Source organism: Entelurus aequoreus, linkage group LG04, assembly GCF_033978785.1.
Source record: "Entelurus aequoreus isolate RoL-2023_Sb linkage group LG04, RoL_Eaeq_v1.1, whole genome shotgun sequence".
Lineage (NCBI taxonomy): Eukaryota > Metazoa > Chordata > Actinopteri > Syngnathiformes > Syngnathidae > Entelurus > Entelurus aequoreus.
In genome coordinates, this window is record NC_084734.1 from 33,476,064 (window position 1) to 33,488,280 (window position 12,217).

The 12,217-nt window shown below is 37.7% G+C and overlaps 1 protein-coding gene across 1 annotated transcript; it reads left to right on the forward strand.

Moving 5' to 3' along the window:
* Nucleotides 1-3,431: 3,431 nt before the first annotated feature.
* LOC133648491 (transmembrane protein 18-like) lies at nt 3,432-8,892 on the forward strand. The gene is made up of 5 exons (XM_062044651.1): nt 3,432-3,694; nt 3,811-3,928; nt 8,192-8,246; nt 8,339-8,432; nt 8,504-8,892. The coding sequence occupies exons 1-5, from the start codon at nt 3,602-3,604 to the stop codon at nt 8,600-8,602; spliced, it is 459 nt and encodes a 152-aa protein (XP_061900635.1). The 5' UTR covers nt 3,432-3,601; the 3' UTR covers nt 8,603-8,892.
* Nucleotides 8,893-12,217: the final 3,325 nt, after the last annotated feature.

Here is a 12,217-nt window from a genome sequence, read left to right on the forward strand (position 1 = left end):
GGTTGAAAAGTTCTGTCATTCGGGAGGAGCTCAGAGTAAAGCCGCTGCTCGCACATCCGACCGGCTTGACTGTGACTCCAGGCTGGCCTGGTAATGCCTCGAGATACCCCGGAAGGAGCTGGACGAAGTGGCTGGGGAGAGGGAATTCTGACCTTCTCTGCTTAGACTGGCTTTCCCCGCGACCTGATGAATAACGCAATATTTTTTGTGATTAATCACATGAGTAGACTCCTTATTTTTGACATCCCCAATCTATAGACAGTATTTCATATGATTTCATTTATGGATTTTCCATCATTACATTTTTGTTTCCATTCATTCATCCATTTTCTACCGCTTTTCCCTCTCAGGGTCGAGGGGGGTGCTGGAGCCTATCTCAGCTGCCTTCGGGCGGAAGGTGGGGTCCACCCTGGACAAGTCGCCACCTCATCGCAGGGCCAACACAGAGACAACAGTCACACTCGCGCTCACACACTAGGGCCAATTTACTGTTGCCAATCAACTAGGGATGTCTGATAATATCAGGCGGGCGATAAATGCTTTAAATGTAATATCGGAAATTATCGGTATCGGTTTTATAATTATCGGTATTGGTTTCTAAAAGTAAAATGTATGACGTTTTAAAACGCCGCTGTGTACACGGACGTAGGAAGAGGTACAGAGTGCCAATAAACATTAAAGGCATTTCCTTTGCGTGCGTGCCGTCCGAGTCACATAATATCTACCGGCTGTTCTCATCACGAATTACTGCATAGCATACTTGGTCAACAGCCATACAGTTCACACTGAGGGTGACCGTAAAAACAACTTTAACACTGTTACAAAAATGTGCCACACTGTGAACCCACACCAAACAAGAATGACAAACACATTTCGGGAGAACATCCGCACCGTAACACAACATAAACACAACAGATAAAATACCCAGAATCCCTTGCAGTACTAACTCTTCCGGGACGCTACCCTCTACCCCCACCCACCCCAATCCCGCCCACCTCAACCTCCTCATAGTCTCTCTCAGGGAGAGCATGTCCCAAATTCCAAGCTGCTGTTTGTATAGATAGATAGATAGTACTTCATTGATTCCTTCAGGAGAGTTCCCTCAGGAACATTTAAAATTCCAGCAGCTGTGTACAGAATTGAGATCGAACTTAAAAAGTAAAAAGTAAATAATGTGGGTATAAATGGAAACAGAATAGAAAAATATTGCAATAATAATAAAAATAAAAAGCAACAATGAGAATAAAAATATAACAGTAAAATAAGAATATAACAAGAGAAACTAGGCAGTATGTGACCATGTTATGAAAAACTTGTTGCACTGTTATTGTTTTGAGGCATGTTAAAAAAAAAAAATGCACTTTGTGACTTCAATAATAAATATGGCAGTGCCATGTTGGCATTTTTTTCCATAACTTGAGTTGATTTATTTTGGAAAACCTTGTTACATTGTTTAATGCATCCAGCGGGGCATCACAACAAAATTAGGCATAATAATGTGTTAATTCCACGACTGTATATATCGGTATTGATTGATATCAGTATCTGTAATTAAGAGTTGGACAATATCGGATATCGGTAAAAAAGCCATTACCGAACATCTCGTTTCATAAATGAAAATATATAAAACCAAAACGATAGGTTCATCTGAATTTAATTTCGAAATAAGTCTAAATTGGCCGTAGTGTGTGAACGTGAGTGTGAATGTTGTCTGTCTATCTGTGTTGGCCCTGCGTAGAGGTGGCGACTTGTCCAGGGTGTACCCCACCTTTCGCCCAAATGTAGCTGAGATAGGCTCCAGCACCCTCCGCGACCCCGAAAGGGACAAGCGGTAGTATATGGATGGCTGGAAGATTAAAATTAAATTAAAAAGTTTCCTCTTTTTTCTGTGTCAAAAACAAGAAGTAGCTTTAACAAACGGTTGGATGTCATGTATATCATATAACAAACATAAAAATAAGTCAGCAGAAATGAAAACAACAGACATGTTTATTTATATATACATACAGTACAGGGAAAAAAACTGGGGGTGTTGTATTCGGCTAGGAAGATCATCATGGATCAACATGTTACACTGCCCTTTCTCCCTTCAGGTCGCCGTCTTGTCTTTGAATAGCAACTCCCTGTTCTGCTGTCGCAGTAAAACGAAACACCTGTTTTTGGTATGTTTTCTTGGTTTCTGACTGTTTTGCTATCTTAAATATAAAAAAATTAATAAACCCGTTTTTTAGATGTACTTATTGTGCTTCGGCAAAAAGGTTTTTGGTTTTTTTTCAAACAAAATTTAAAATAAAACAATCGTTTTCTGTTTTTTGTCCTTCCCATTACGAAAATAAATTCTAATGAGCGAAACGGTCCTTGTACCTTCCGTTCATTCTATTTCCAATTCTAAAACGCAAATGAAAAAACAAAATTAGGGCCGCTTTTCGATTTTTAATTATATATGGCAGATTAGAAAACACACAAAAAAGGGTTGATTTTCATTAAAATACTGCCATAAAATTGGATTTTGTGATGTTGTCTTTATGGATTTTTATTTTTACAGATAAACACAAAAATCTAATTTATGTTTATACAAAATGCAAAAATGCTTCTTTATCTGTGTGATGACAAATTGAACCGAAAGCAGTATTTTGGATTTTCCTTTGCGTTTAGCATGTTTTTAGCATAATGCTAACATCTTTGTTCAGCAGGAGTCTTATTGTCGTTTTAAGAAAGTGTCATTAAATAGTTGTCCAACTTTTGTTTCAGAAATAAAAATAGAAAAAATGACCCGAAATGTGTTTTTGATTTGCATTTAGGAATTGGAAATAGAATAAACGGAAAGTACACGGACCTTAAAATACTGCTTCCGGTTCAATTTTTCATCACACAGATAAACAAGCATTTTGGCATTTTGAATGAACATATATTCGATTTTTTTGTTTATCTGGAAAACTAAAAATCCATAAAAGGAAATCAACTATTTTTTGTTTGTTTTAAAATCTGCCATAATATAATACAAAAACGGCCCTAATTTTGTTTTTCGATTTGCGTTTCAGAATTGGAAATACAATGACAGAAGGTACACGGACCTAAAACATTCAGTGGCCGTCTATACTAATACTCTGGTCCATCCATCCATCTTCTACCGCTTATTCCCTTCGGGGTCGCGGGGTGCGCTGGAGCCTATCTCAGCTACAATCGGGCGGAAGGCGGGGTACACCCTGGACAAGTCGCCACCTCATCACAGGGCGGACACAGATAGACAGACAACATTCACACTCACATTCACACACTAGGGCCAATTTAGTGTTGCCAATCAACCTATCCCAGGTGCATGTCTTTGGAGGTGGGAGGAAGCCGGAGTACCCGGAGGGAACCCACGCAGTCACAGGGAGGACATGCAAACTCCACACAGAAAGCAGACGCACTAACCCCTCTGCCACCGTAATACTCTGGTATCATTCTTAATTTATGCCATGGTCTCAATGGCGCTTGCTTGTGACGTCACTGTCATGCGCCTGCGCGGTAGATCGTTTCCGCGGTCTTGCTTTGTTGACATGCTACACTGCTACGCTACAGTCTTTACTGAGCGAACTTTTCCGTGTTTTTAGTGAACATGGTGACCCCAAAACCTCTCAACATTAGTTCCGTGCCTATTGACGGCTTCAGCAATTTAAGAATTACGTCAATATGGACTTTCCTCTTGTCTGTAAGTTCAACTCTGTCGCCCAATTGAACATGCTAGCATGCTAGGAGTAAAGCGTGGCGCATCGCTACTCCACACAATACATTTAGTTTTATCATTTACATTTTTGTCTGTTTTAGGTGCAGTGGTCAGAGCCCTGGCTTATTGGCTGTTTAGTGTTCCACTGTATGTGTCTGTGCCTGACTGTGTTGACGTGCAAGTATTACAGAGCTCAGATTTGCCACTTCCTCTTCATAGGTAAGTGAAAAACAATTGTTGTGTTGGTTGTAATGTGCTGGGGGCATTCCAGGTGGGAGGTTCAACAAACTCTGAATTTCAACTCAAGGCCTGGGTTGATTTATATATAAAGGTTTATTTTAAATAGGGACAGATACAGAAACATAGACATCTGAAACAGTTATCCAATGTATGCATCATAGTGTTTGTAGCCAAAGCTAATTTACAACACTTGTCCCTAACAACAACAACACAGATCCAACATCATTAAAATGGGAAAAAGAAAGAATAAGGCAAAGATGAGTCGATAATAATGATAATAGTAATAATTTCTAATCCATTTCTCTGTTTTCAATTGTTGATGACTGATGATAATCAACCAAACCTAACCCCCCCCCCCCCCCCCGGATTGTAAATAATTCAATGTGATTATCTTGTGTGATGACTGTATTATGATGATAGTATATATCTGTATCATGAATCAATTTAAGTGGACCCCGACTTCAACAAGTTGAAAAACTTATTCGGGTGTTACCATTTAGTGGTCAATTGCACGTAATATGTACTTCACTGTGCAACCTACTAATAAAAGTCTCAATCAATCAATCAATCAATACAGACAAAGTGCAAACTAGATAAAAAACAATAATAATAATAACACAGACAAAGTGCAGACTAGATAAAAACCAATTAGTAAAAATTAGTAAAAACTAAACATGGGAACATGATTGTTTCTCAACTAGCCACAATTTTGTTTGTTTTTTGAAAGTGACAAGTGCAGGTATACCTTTCAAAGTGTCAGGTAGAGAGTTCCATAGTTGTGGTCCTTTTATTGAAAAGGCAGTCTGGGCAAAATATGTTCTACGGAATGGAACGCAATAGTTGCCTTTTGACCTTTACCTGCGGATGGGGAACTTTTCAGTGTCTGGTCCTAAACAGCTGATCTGAGTTAGATCAGTATCCCGAGTATGTTGACTATGAGCTAAGACCATAATAAAAATCCATGATCAATGAATGATTCCACCATTCAGCATAGCAACTGTGGATAGAAAAGTATGGAAGTAGAATTGTCTCACATCAACTTATATATATGAAAATGATATTAATACATATCCATATATTAATAAATATACAAATACAAATGTGATATAAAAATATATAAATCATTCGTATAAATAAACGCGTATTTGTAAATATATTTTTGAGACTTGAAAATATATACAAATAAAATTTATAAATATAAATATGTGACATACAAATAAATGAAGAATTTGTATAAATAAACGTCCGTCCATCCATCTTCTTCCGCTTATCCGAGGTCAGATCGCGGGGTCAGCAGCCTAAGCAGGGTAGCCCAGACTTCCCTCTTCCCAGAGAATCCAGAGGCGTTCCCAGGCCAGCCGGGAGACATAGTCTTCCCAACGTGTCCTGGGTCTTCCCCGTGGCCTCTTACTGGTCGGACATGCCCTAAACACCTCCCCAGGGAGGCGTTCGGGTGGCATCCTGACCAGATGCCCGAACCACCTCATCTGGCTCCTCTCGATGTGGAGGAGCAGCGGCTTTACTTTGAGCTCCTCCCGGATGGCAGAGCTTCTCACCCTATCTCTAAGGGAGAGCCCCGCCACCCGGCTGAGGAAACTCATCTCAGCCGCTTGTACCCATGATCTTGTACTTTCGGTCATAACCCAAAGCTCATGACCATAGGATGGGAACGTAGATCGACCGGTAAATTGAGAGCTTTGCCTTCCGGCTCAGCTCCTTCTTCACCACAGCGGATCGATACAGCGTCCGCATTACTGAAGACGCCGCACCGATCCACCTGTCGATTCACCAGTCGATCTCACGATCCACTCTTCCCTCACTCAAATAAACATGTATTTGTTCATATATTTTTGAGATTTGAATATAAATATGCTTGATTTTGTATTTGTATTTGTATTGAATTTGCATATGTGGATCGCTTTTTTGCTTTTGTGTCGATGAGACATTCCTCCCACAAACCAGATGCACAAATAAATGTGACCTACACACTTCCCTGAACAACCAGCAGAGGGCACTGCAGCCTGAGCGTGCAGACATGGTCAGACACTGGCGAGCCAATCAGAGGCACACCAGGGAGGGTCATATTACGTCATGACTTTTGGCATGATTTGACACACATTGCACTGATAAGAGATCAGTATCTACATCAGGACAAAGTCATTAAACGGCATTGATACAGTAAAATAAGCAGCTAGCACGGTCTTTCAGATTAACTGGATGAATTAGCATTAGCTAATACAACGCTAATGTTAGCTATCTCAGACCCATTGTGCGTTGTCCCTGTAAAGACGCGGATTGTTTTTGTGCAGAGAACTCCGGGCATTTTGCATATAATGCAGAAAATGCTCTGTGACCCAGACCGCTCTGGCTGCAGTGCCCTCTGCTGGTTATTCAGGGGAGTGTGTAGGTCACATTTTTTTGTGCACCTGGTTTTTGGGAGGAATGTCTCATTGACACAAAAGCAAAAAAGAAAGCCACATATGCAAATTCAATACAAATACAAAATCAAGCATATTTATATTCAAATCTCAAAAATATATTTACAAATACATGTTTATTTATACAAATTCTTGATTTATTTGTATGTCACATTTTTATTTTTATATCTTTTCAAATCTAAAAAATATATGAACAAATATGTGTTTGTTAATATAAAATATTTATTTGTATATCAAATTTGTATTTGTATATTTATTAATATATGCATATGTATCAATATCATATTGCTATATATAAGTTGATGTGAGACAATTCTACTTCCATAGAAAAGGCGAGTATGAACACTTACTTGAAATAAAAGTAATACAGTAAAATAATATTAGACTGAAGTGACAGACAATTACTACCAGAGTCAATTCTTAAGTTGAAATGTAATAGTTTATTGATTTAACGTTTAATCACATTTCCTTATTAGCCCACGGGGGGGGGGAAAAAGGCAGAGGATTGTTGTCTCATTTTAATTTAGGTGCAGTCCAACCTGAAAAAAAACACATGGAGACAGCTGAAAATAATATCAATAATTATATTTCACATGTAAAGTCAATGCAAAGTAAATATCATTGACTGGTGTAGACATATATGTATATATATATATATATGTGTGTATATATATATATGTGTATATATATATATATGTGTATATATATATATGTGTGTATATATATGTATGTATATATATATATATATATATATGTATGTATGTATATGTATGTCTTAATTAGAGTATCCAAAAAAATAGTGCTCAATACCGTGGTAAAGCGCAATATATGTATGTGTGGAAAAAAACCACCAGACTACTTCATCGCTACAGGCCTGTTTCATGAGGAGTTCCCTCAATCATCAGGAGATTTAAAAAAAAAAAATAATCTCCTGATGATTGAGGGAACCCCTCATGAAACAGGCCTGTAGCGATGAAGTAGTCTTGTGATTCAAAGTTTATTTATATATCCCTTAATCACAAATGTCTCAAAGGGCTGCACAAGCCACAACGACATCCTCGACTCAGATCCCACATCAGGGCAAGAAAAAACTAAAACCAATGGGAACAATTGAGAAACCTTGGAGGGGACCGCAGATGTGGGAACCTCACCAATGCGCATTTGGAAGAATGGTCGAAAATTCCTATAAACATACTCTGCAACCTTGTGGACAGCCTTCCCAGAAGAGTTGAAGCTGTAATAGCTGCAAAAGGTGGACCGACATGCTTTCTGGAATACCCGCCTGCACCATGATGATATTTACTTTTTCCAAAGAAAATATGAATGTAAGAAATATAAATAACATACAATATAAACATAGGGGCGAATCTCTCATTACGATACAATGCTGTAAACTGCAACCACTATCATCATTATCTTAACATGGGCGTGGCGAAGTTGGTAGAGTGGCTGTGCCAGCAATCGGAGTGTTGCTGGTTACTGGGGTTCAATTCCCACCTTCTACCTTCCTAGTCACGTCCGTTGTGTCCTTGGGCAAGACACTTCACCATTTGCCTCTGATGGCTGCTGGTTAGCGCCTTGCATGGCAGCTCCCGCCATCAGTGTGTGAATGTGTGTGTGAATGGGTAAATGTGGAAATACTGTCAAAGCGCTTTGAGTACCTTGAAGGTAGAAAAGCGCTATACAAGTATAACCCATTTATCATTTAACATTTAACATAGGCTGGAATTTGCATAATGTGCAGGTGTTCTTAATGTCATGGCCTGGCCATTTCTGTGACTTATTAGCTGATATGTCACCACAGTTGCCTTGGTGTACAGTGCTGAATATTTGAACGAGCTGGCAGCCATGAACTGGAGGTAAGTTTGTGATATTCCCACCATGTGTTTAATGCACACAATCCTGTGTGTGTTTTTGTGTTCATGTATAATCAGACACTCGTCTATTGCAGGTCTTTTTCCCAATTCCAGTACTTTGATTCCACGGGAATGTTCATATCGCTTGTCTTCTCTATTCCGCTTCTCTTCAATGCAGTTATCATTGTGGTGAGTAATACTATCCTTTTAACACTTTGTCTCACATTAAGTGTGTTTAAAAAAAACCGTGTTGTCTACAGATGGTGTGGGTGTACAGGACCTTCTCCACCATGGTCGAGCTGAAGACACTGCAACTCAAGCGAAAAACACGCCGAGAGAACAGAGCCAAAAATGACTGATCCTTGTGTTTGTGTCAATAAATGGGCTTCACTGACAGATTCTAAATGCAAGACCTTCGCTCATTCCTTGTTTTTTAAAGTAGTTAACGTCAGAAGGGCCTGTGTTTCTTTCTACAGTAAATAGTTGAAAGGATTATGGTTATGGTGTACGTTTATTTCAAACATGCAATGTGAAACATATAATTTATGTCTCTTTAAAACATGTCCGAAAAGAAGACCAACTGTTTTGTATATATAAGGATATTTTATATTTTGTTCAGTTGCAAAAATAAAGTATTTTAAGAAACTCATCACTCAATGTTGCTTCTTGTAAACCATCATTACATTTACAGCACTGTATAAAAGTCATTAGATTTGTTGATTTTGTAATGATGTAATAGCAATATAACAGATATTAAGTACAAAACCCAAAACCAGTGAAGTTGGCATGTTGTGTAAATGGTAAATAAACAACACTCAGTAAACGTTTGGGAACTGAGGTTGGCATGTTGTGTAAATGGTAAATAAACAACACTCAGTAAACGTTTGGGAACTGAGGAGACCAATTTTTGAAGCTATCAGGAGGAATTCTTTCCCATTCTTGCTTGATGTACAGCTTAAGTTGTTCAACAGTCCGGGGTCTCCGTTGTTGTATTTTAGGCTTCATAATGCACCACACATTTTCAATGGGAGACAGGTCTGGACTACAGGCAGGCCAGTCTGGTACCCGCACTCTTTTACTACAAAGCCACGCTGTTGTAACATGTGCAGAATGTGGCTTGGCATTGTCGCTGAAATAAGCAGGGGCGTCCATGAAAAAGACGTTGCTTGGATGGCAACATATGTTGCTCCAAAACCTGTATGTACATTTCAGCATTAATGGTGCCTTCACACATGGGTAGGTTACCCATGCCTTGGGCACTAATACACCCCCATACCATCACAGATGCTGGCTTTTCAACTTTGCGCCTATAACAATCTGGATGGTTCTTTTCCTCTTTGGTCCGGAGGACACGACGTCCACAGTTTCCAAAAACAATTTGAAATGTGGACTCGTCAGACCACAGAACACTTTTCCACTCTGCATCAGTCCATCTTAGATGAGCTCAGGCCCAGCAAAGCCAGCGGCATTTCTGGGTGTTGTTGATAAATGACTTTTGCTTTGCATAGTAAAGTTTTAACTTGCACTTACAGATGTAGGGACCAACTGTAGTTACTGACAGTGCTTTTCTGAAGTGTTCCTGAGCCCATGTGGTGATATCCTTTACACACTGATGTTGCTATTTGATGCAGTACCGCCTGAGGGATCGAAGGTCACCGTCAATGTTAGTTTTCAGCCTTGCCGCTTATGTGCAGTGATTTCTCCAGATTCTCTAAACCTTTTGATGATATTACGGACCGTAGATGGTGAAATCCCTAAATTCCTTGCAATAGCTGGTTGAGAAATGTTGTTCTTAAACTGTTGGACAATTTGCTCACGCATTTGTTCACAAAGTGGTGACCCTCTCCCCATCCTTGTTTGTGAATGACTGAGCATTTCATGGAAGCTGCTTTTATACCCAATCATGGCATCCACCTGTTCCCAATTAGCCTGTTCACCTGTGGGATGTTCCAAATAAGTGTTTGATGAGCATTCCTCAACTTTCTCAGTCTTTTTTGCCACTTGTGCCAGCTTTTTTGAAACATGTTGCAGGCATCAAATTCCAAATGAGCTAATATTTGCAAAAATTAACAACATTACCAGTTCAAACATTAAGTATCTTGTCTTTGCAGTCTATTCAACTGAATATAGGTTGAAAAGGATTTGCAAATCATTGTATTCTGTTTTTATTTACGATTTACACAACGTGCCAACTTCACTGGTTTTGGGTTTTGTGTTTGTAATGGGTCTAGGTAGGGCTTATGTCATTATTAGTAATGCCTTTTCCACATATACATAATTGAATTAATATTTAAAACGCTGTTAAATAATGCATTTTATGTTTTAAAAAAAAATACAAATGAATGTAAATGTAATTCTATAATTAAACAGGCCACGAAATGGATACATTATTCAATATATGAGTCATAGAATAAATAATTAGTACTGTAATTCGTTTTATAGGATTTATTTAAACAGTTAAATTAATTAAAATAACATTTCAGCTTAATCACTTGATATTTAAATTATATATATATTTGGCTTTGCAGTATTTCATTTTGGCTCAAATAACTGTAATGTCGTCACACTGACCCCTGCCGGTTAACATGAGTAATGCATGCATTTTCCAACTGATGGTATACGTTTTTATTTTGCTATATAGTTCATAAGAACAAAGTAATCATGACATGCTCAATTTAGAGTCCTTGCCAAAATCAATACTTTTCTGAGTGGCCACAGCATTAGGAACACCCACAGTCATTATTTAAGTCATGCGGTCACATAAGTATTAAAAGGAGGATGGAGTGCGTCTGGCTGTGTGGCATCTGTGGAATGCTGACCACTATTTCCTGTTTTCTGTCTGTCCAGGAAATGGCAACCCCCCGCTGTTATCTTCTAGATGCACGTTGACCCTTCATTAGAGGGGGGCTTAAATTAAAAGTGTTTACTGTCTATAGCACTCATTGTGCAATTATATGAAACATTGTTTTGATTTACACGCTGCAAAAAAAGGGATTTTACTGTCATGTCAATGCCACCTTCTGTGTACTGCCCTCAGAGATGTTGTCATTATTGTGAGGTCTATAGTAGTTCACACATTTTCCCATGAGAAATCATTGAAATTGTCATTTCCAGGATCAAGCTCCAACTACCACGCAACCTTTATTTGCTTTACAGGCAATATTTTGTGTCATTTTATAGTATTCTTAACGGTCATACAAGTGTAAAAAGAAGTTAACCTTAGTATACTTATATGATAAAATGTTGTAACTGATGCTTTAGTCAAAAAATATTGCTTTATGAGCCTCAAAAAGAATATATATATATATATATATATATATATATATATATATATATATATATATATATATATATATATATATATATATATATATATATATATATATATATATATATATATATATATATATATATATATATATATATATATATATATATATATATATATATATATATATATAGTACAGGCCAAACGTTTTGGACACACCTTCTTCAAGAGGTAGTCACCTGAAATGGTTTTCACTTCACATGTGTGCTGGAAGCTCATTGAGAGAATGCCACTAGTGTGCAAAACAGTAATCAGAGCAAAGGGTGTCTATTTTGAAGATACTAGAATATAAAATATGTTTTCAGTTATTTCACCGTTTTTTGTTAAGTACATAACTCCACATGTGTTTATTCATAGTTTTGATGCATTTAGCTTCTACAATATACATAGTCATGAAAATAAAGAAAACGCATTGAATGAGAAGGTGTGTCCAAACTTTTGGCTATATATATATATATATATATATATATATATATATATATATATATATATATATATATATATATATATATATATATATATATATATATATATGTATATATATATATAAACAAACACACACACACACACTCACCCACACACACGATTAGATAGTTTGGCCAAATTATTTTAACCCAATGTGGGCCTTGAGTACCACCCCTGGATT

Bases quoted from the DNA above. Each gene is read 5' to 3' on its own strand.
- LOC133648491 (XM_062044651.1), top strand. From the start codon at position 3,602: ATGGTGACCCCAAAACCTCTCAACATTAGTTCCGTGCCTATTGACGGC. The intron at 3,695-3,810 runs GTAAGTTCAACT...TGTCTGTTTTAG, and splicing joins TATGGACTTTCCTCTTGTCT to GTGCAGTGGTCAGAGCCCTG. The intron at 3,929-8,191 runs GTAAGTGAAAAA...ATGTCACCACAG, and splicing joins TTGCCACTTCCTCTTCATAG to TTGCCTTGGTGTACAGTGCT.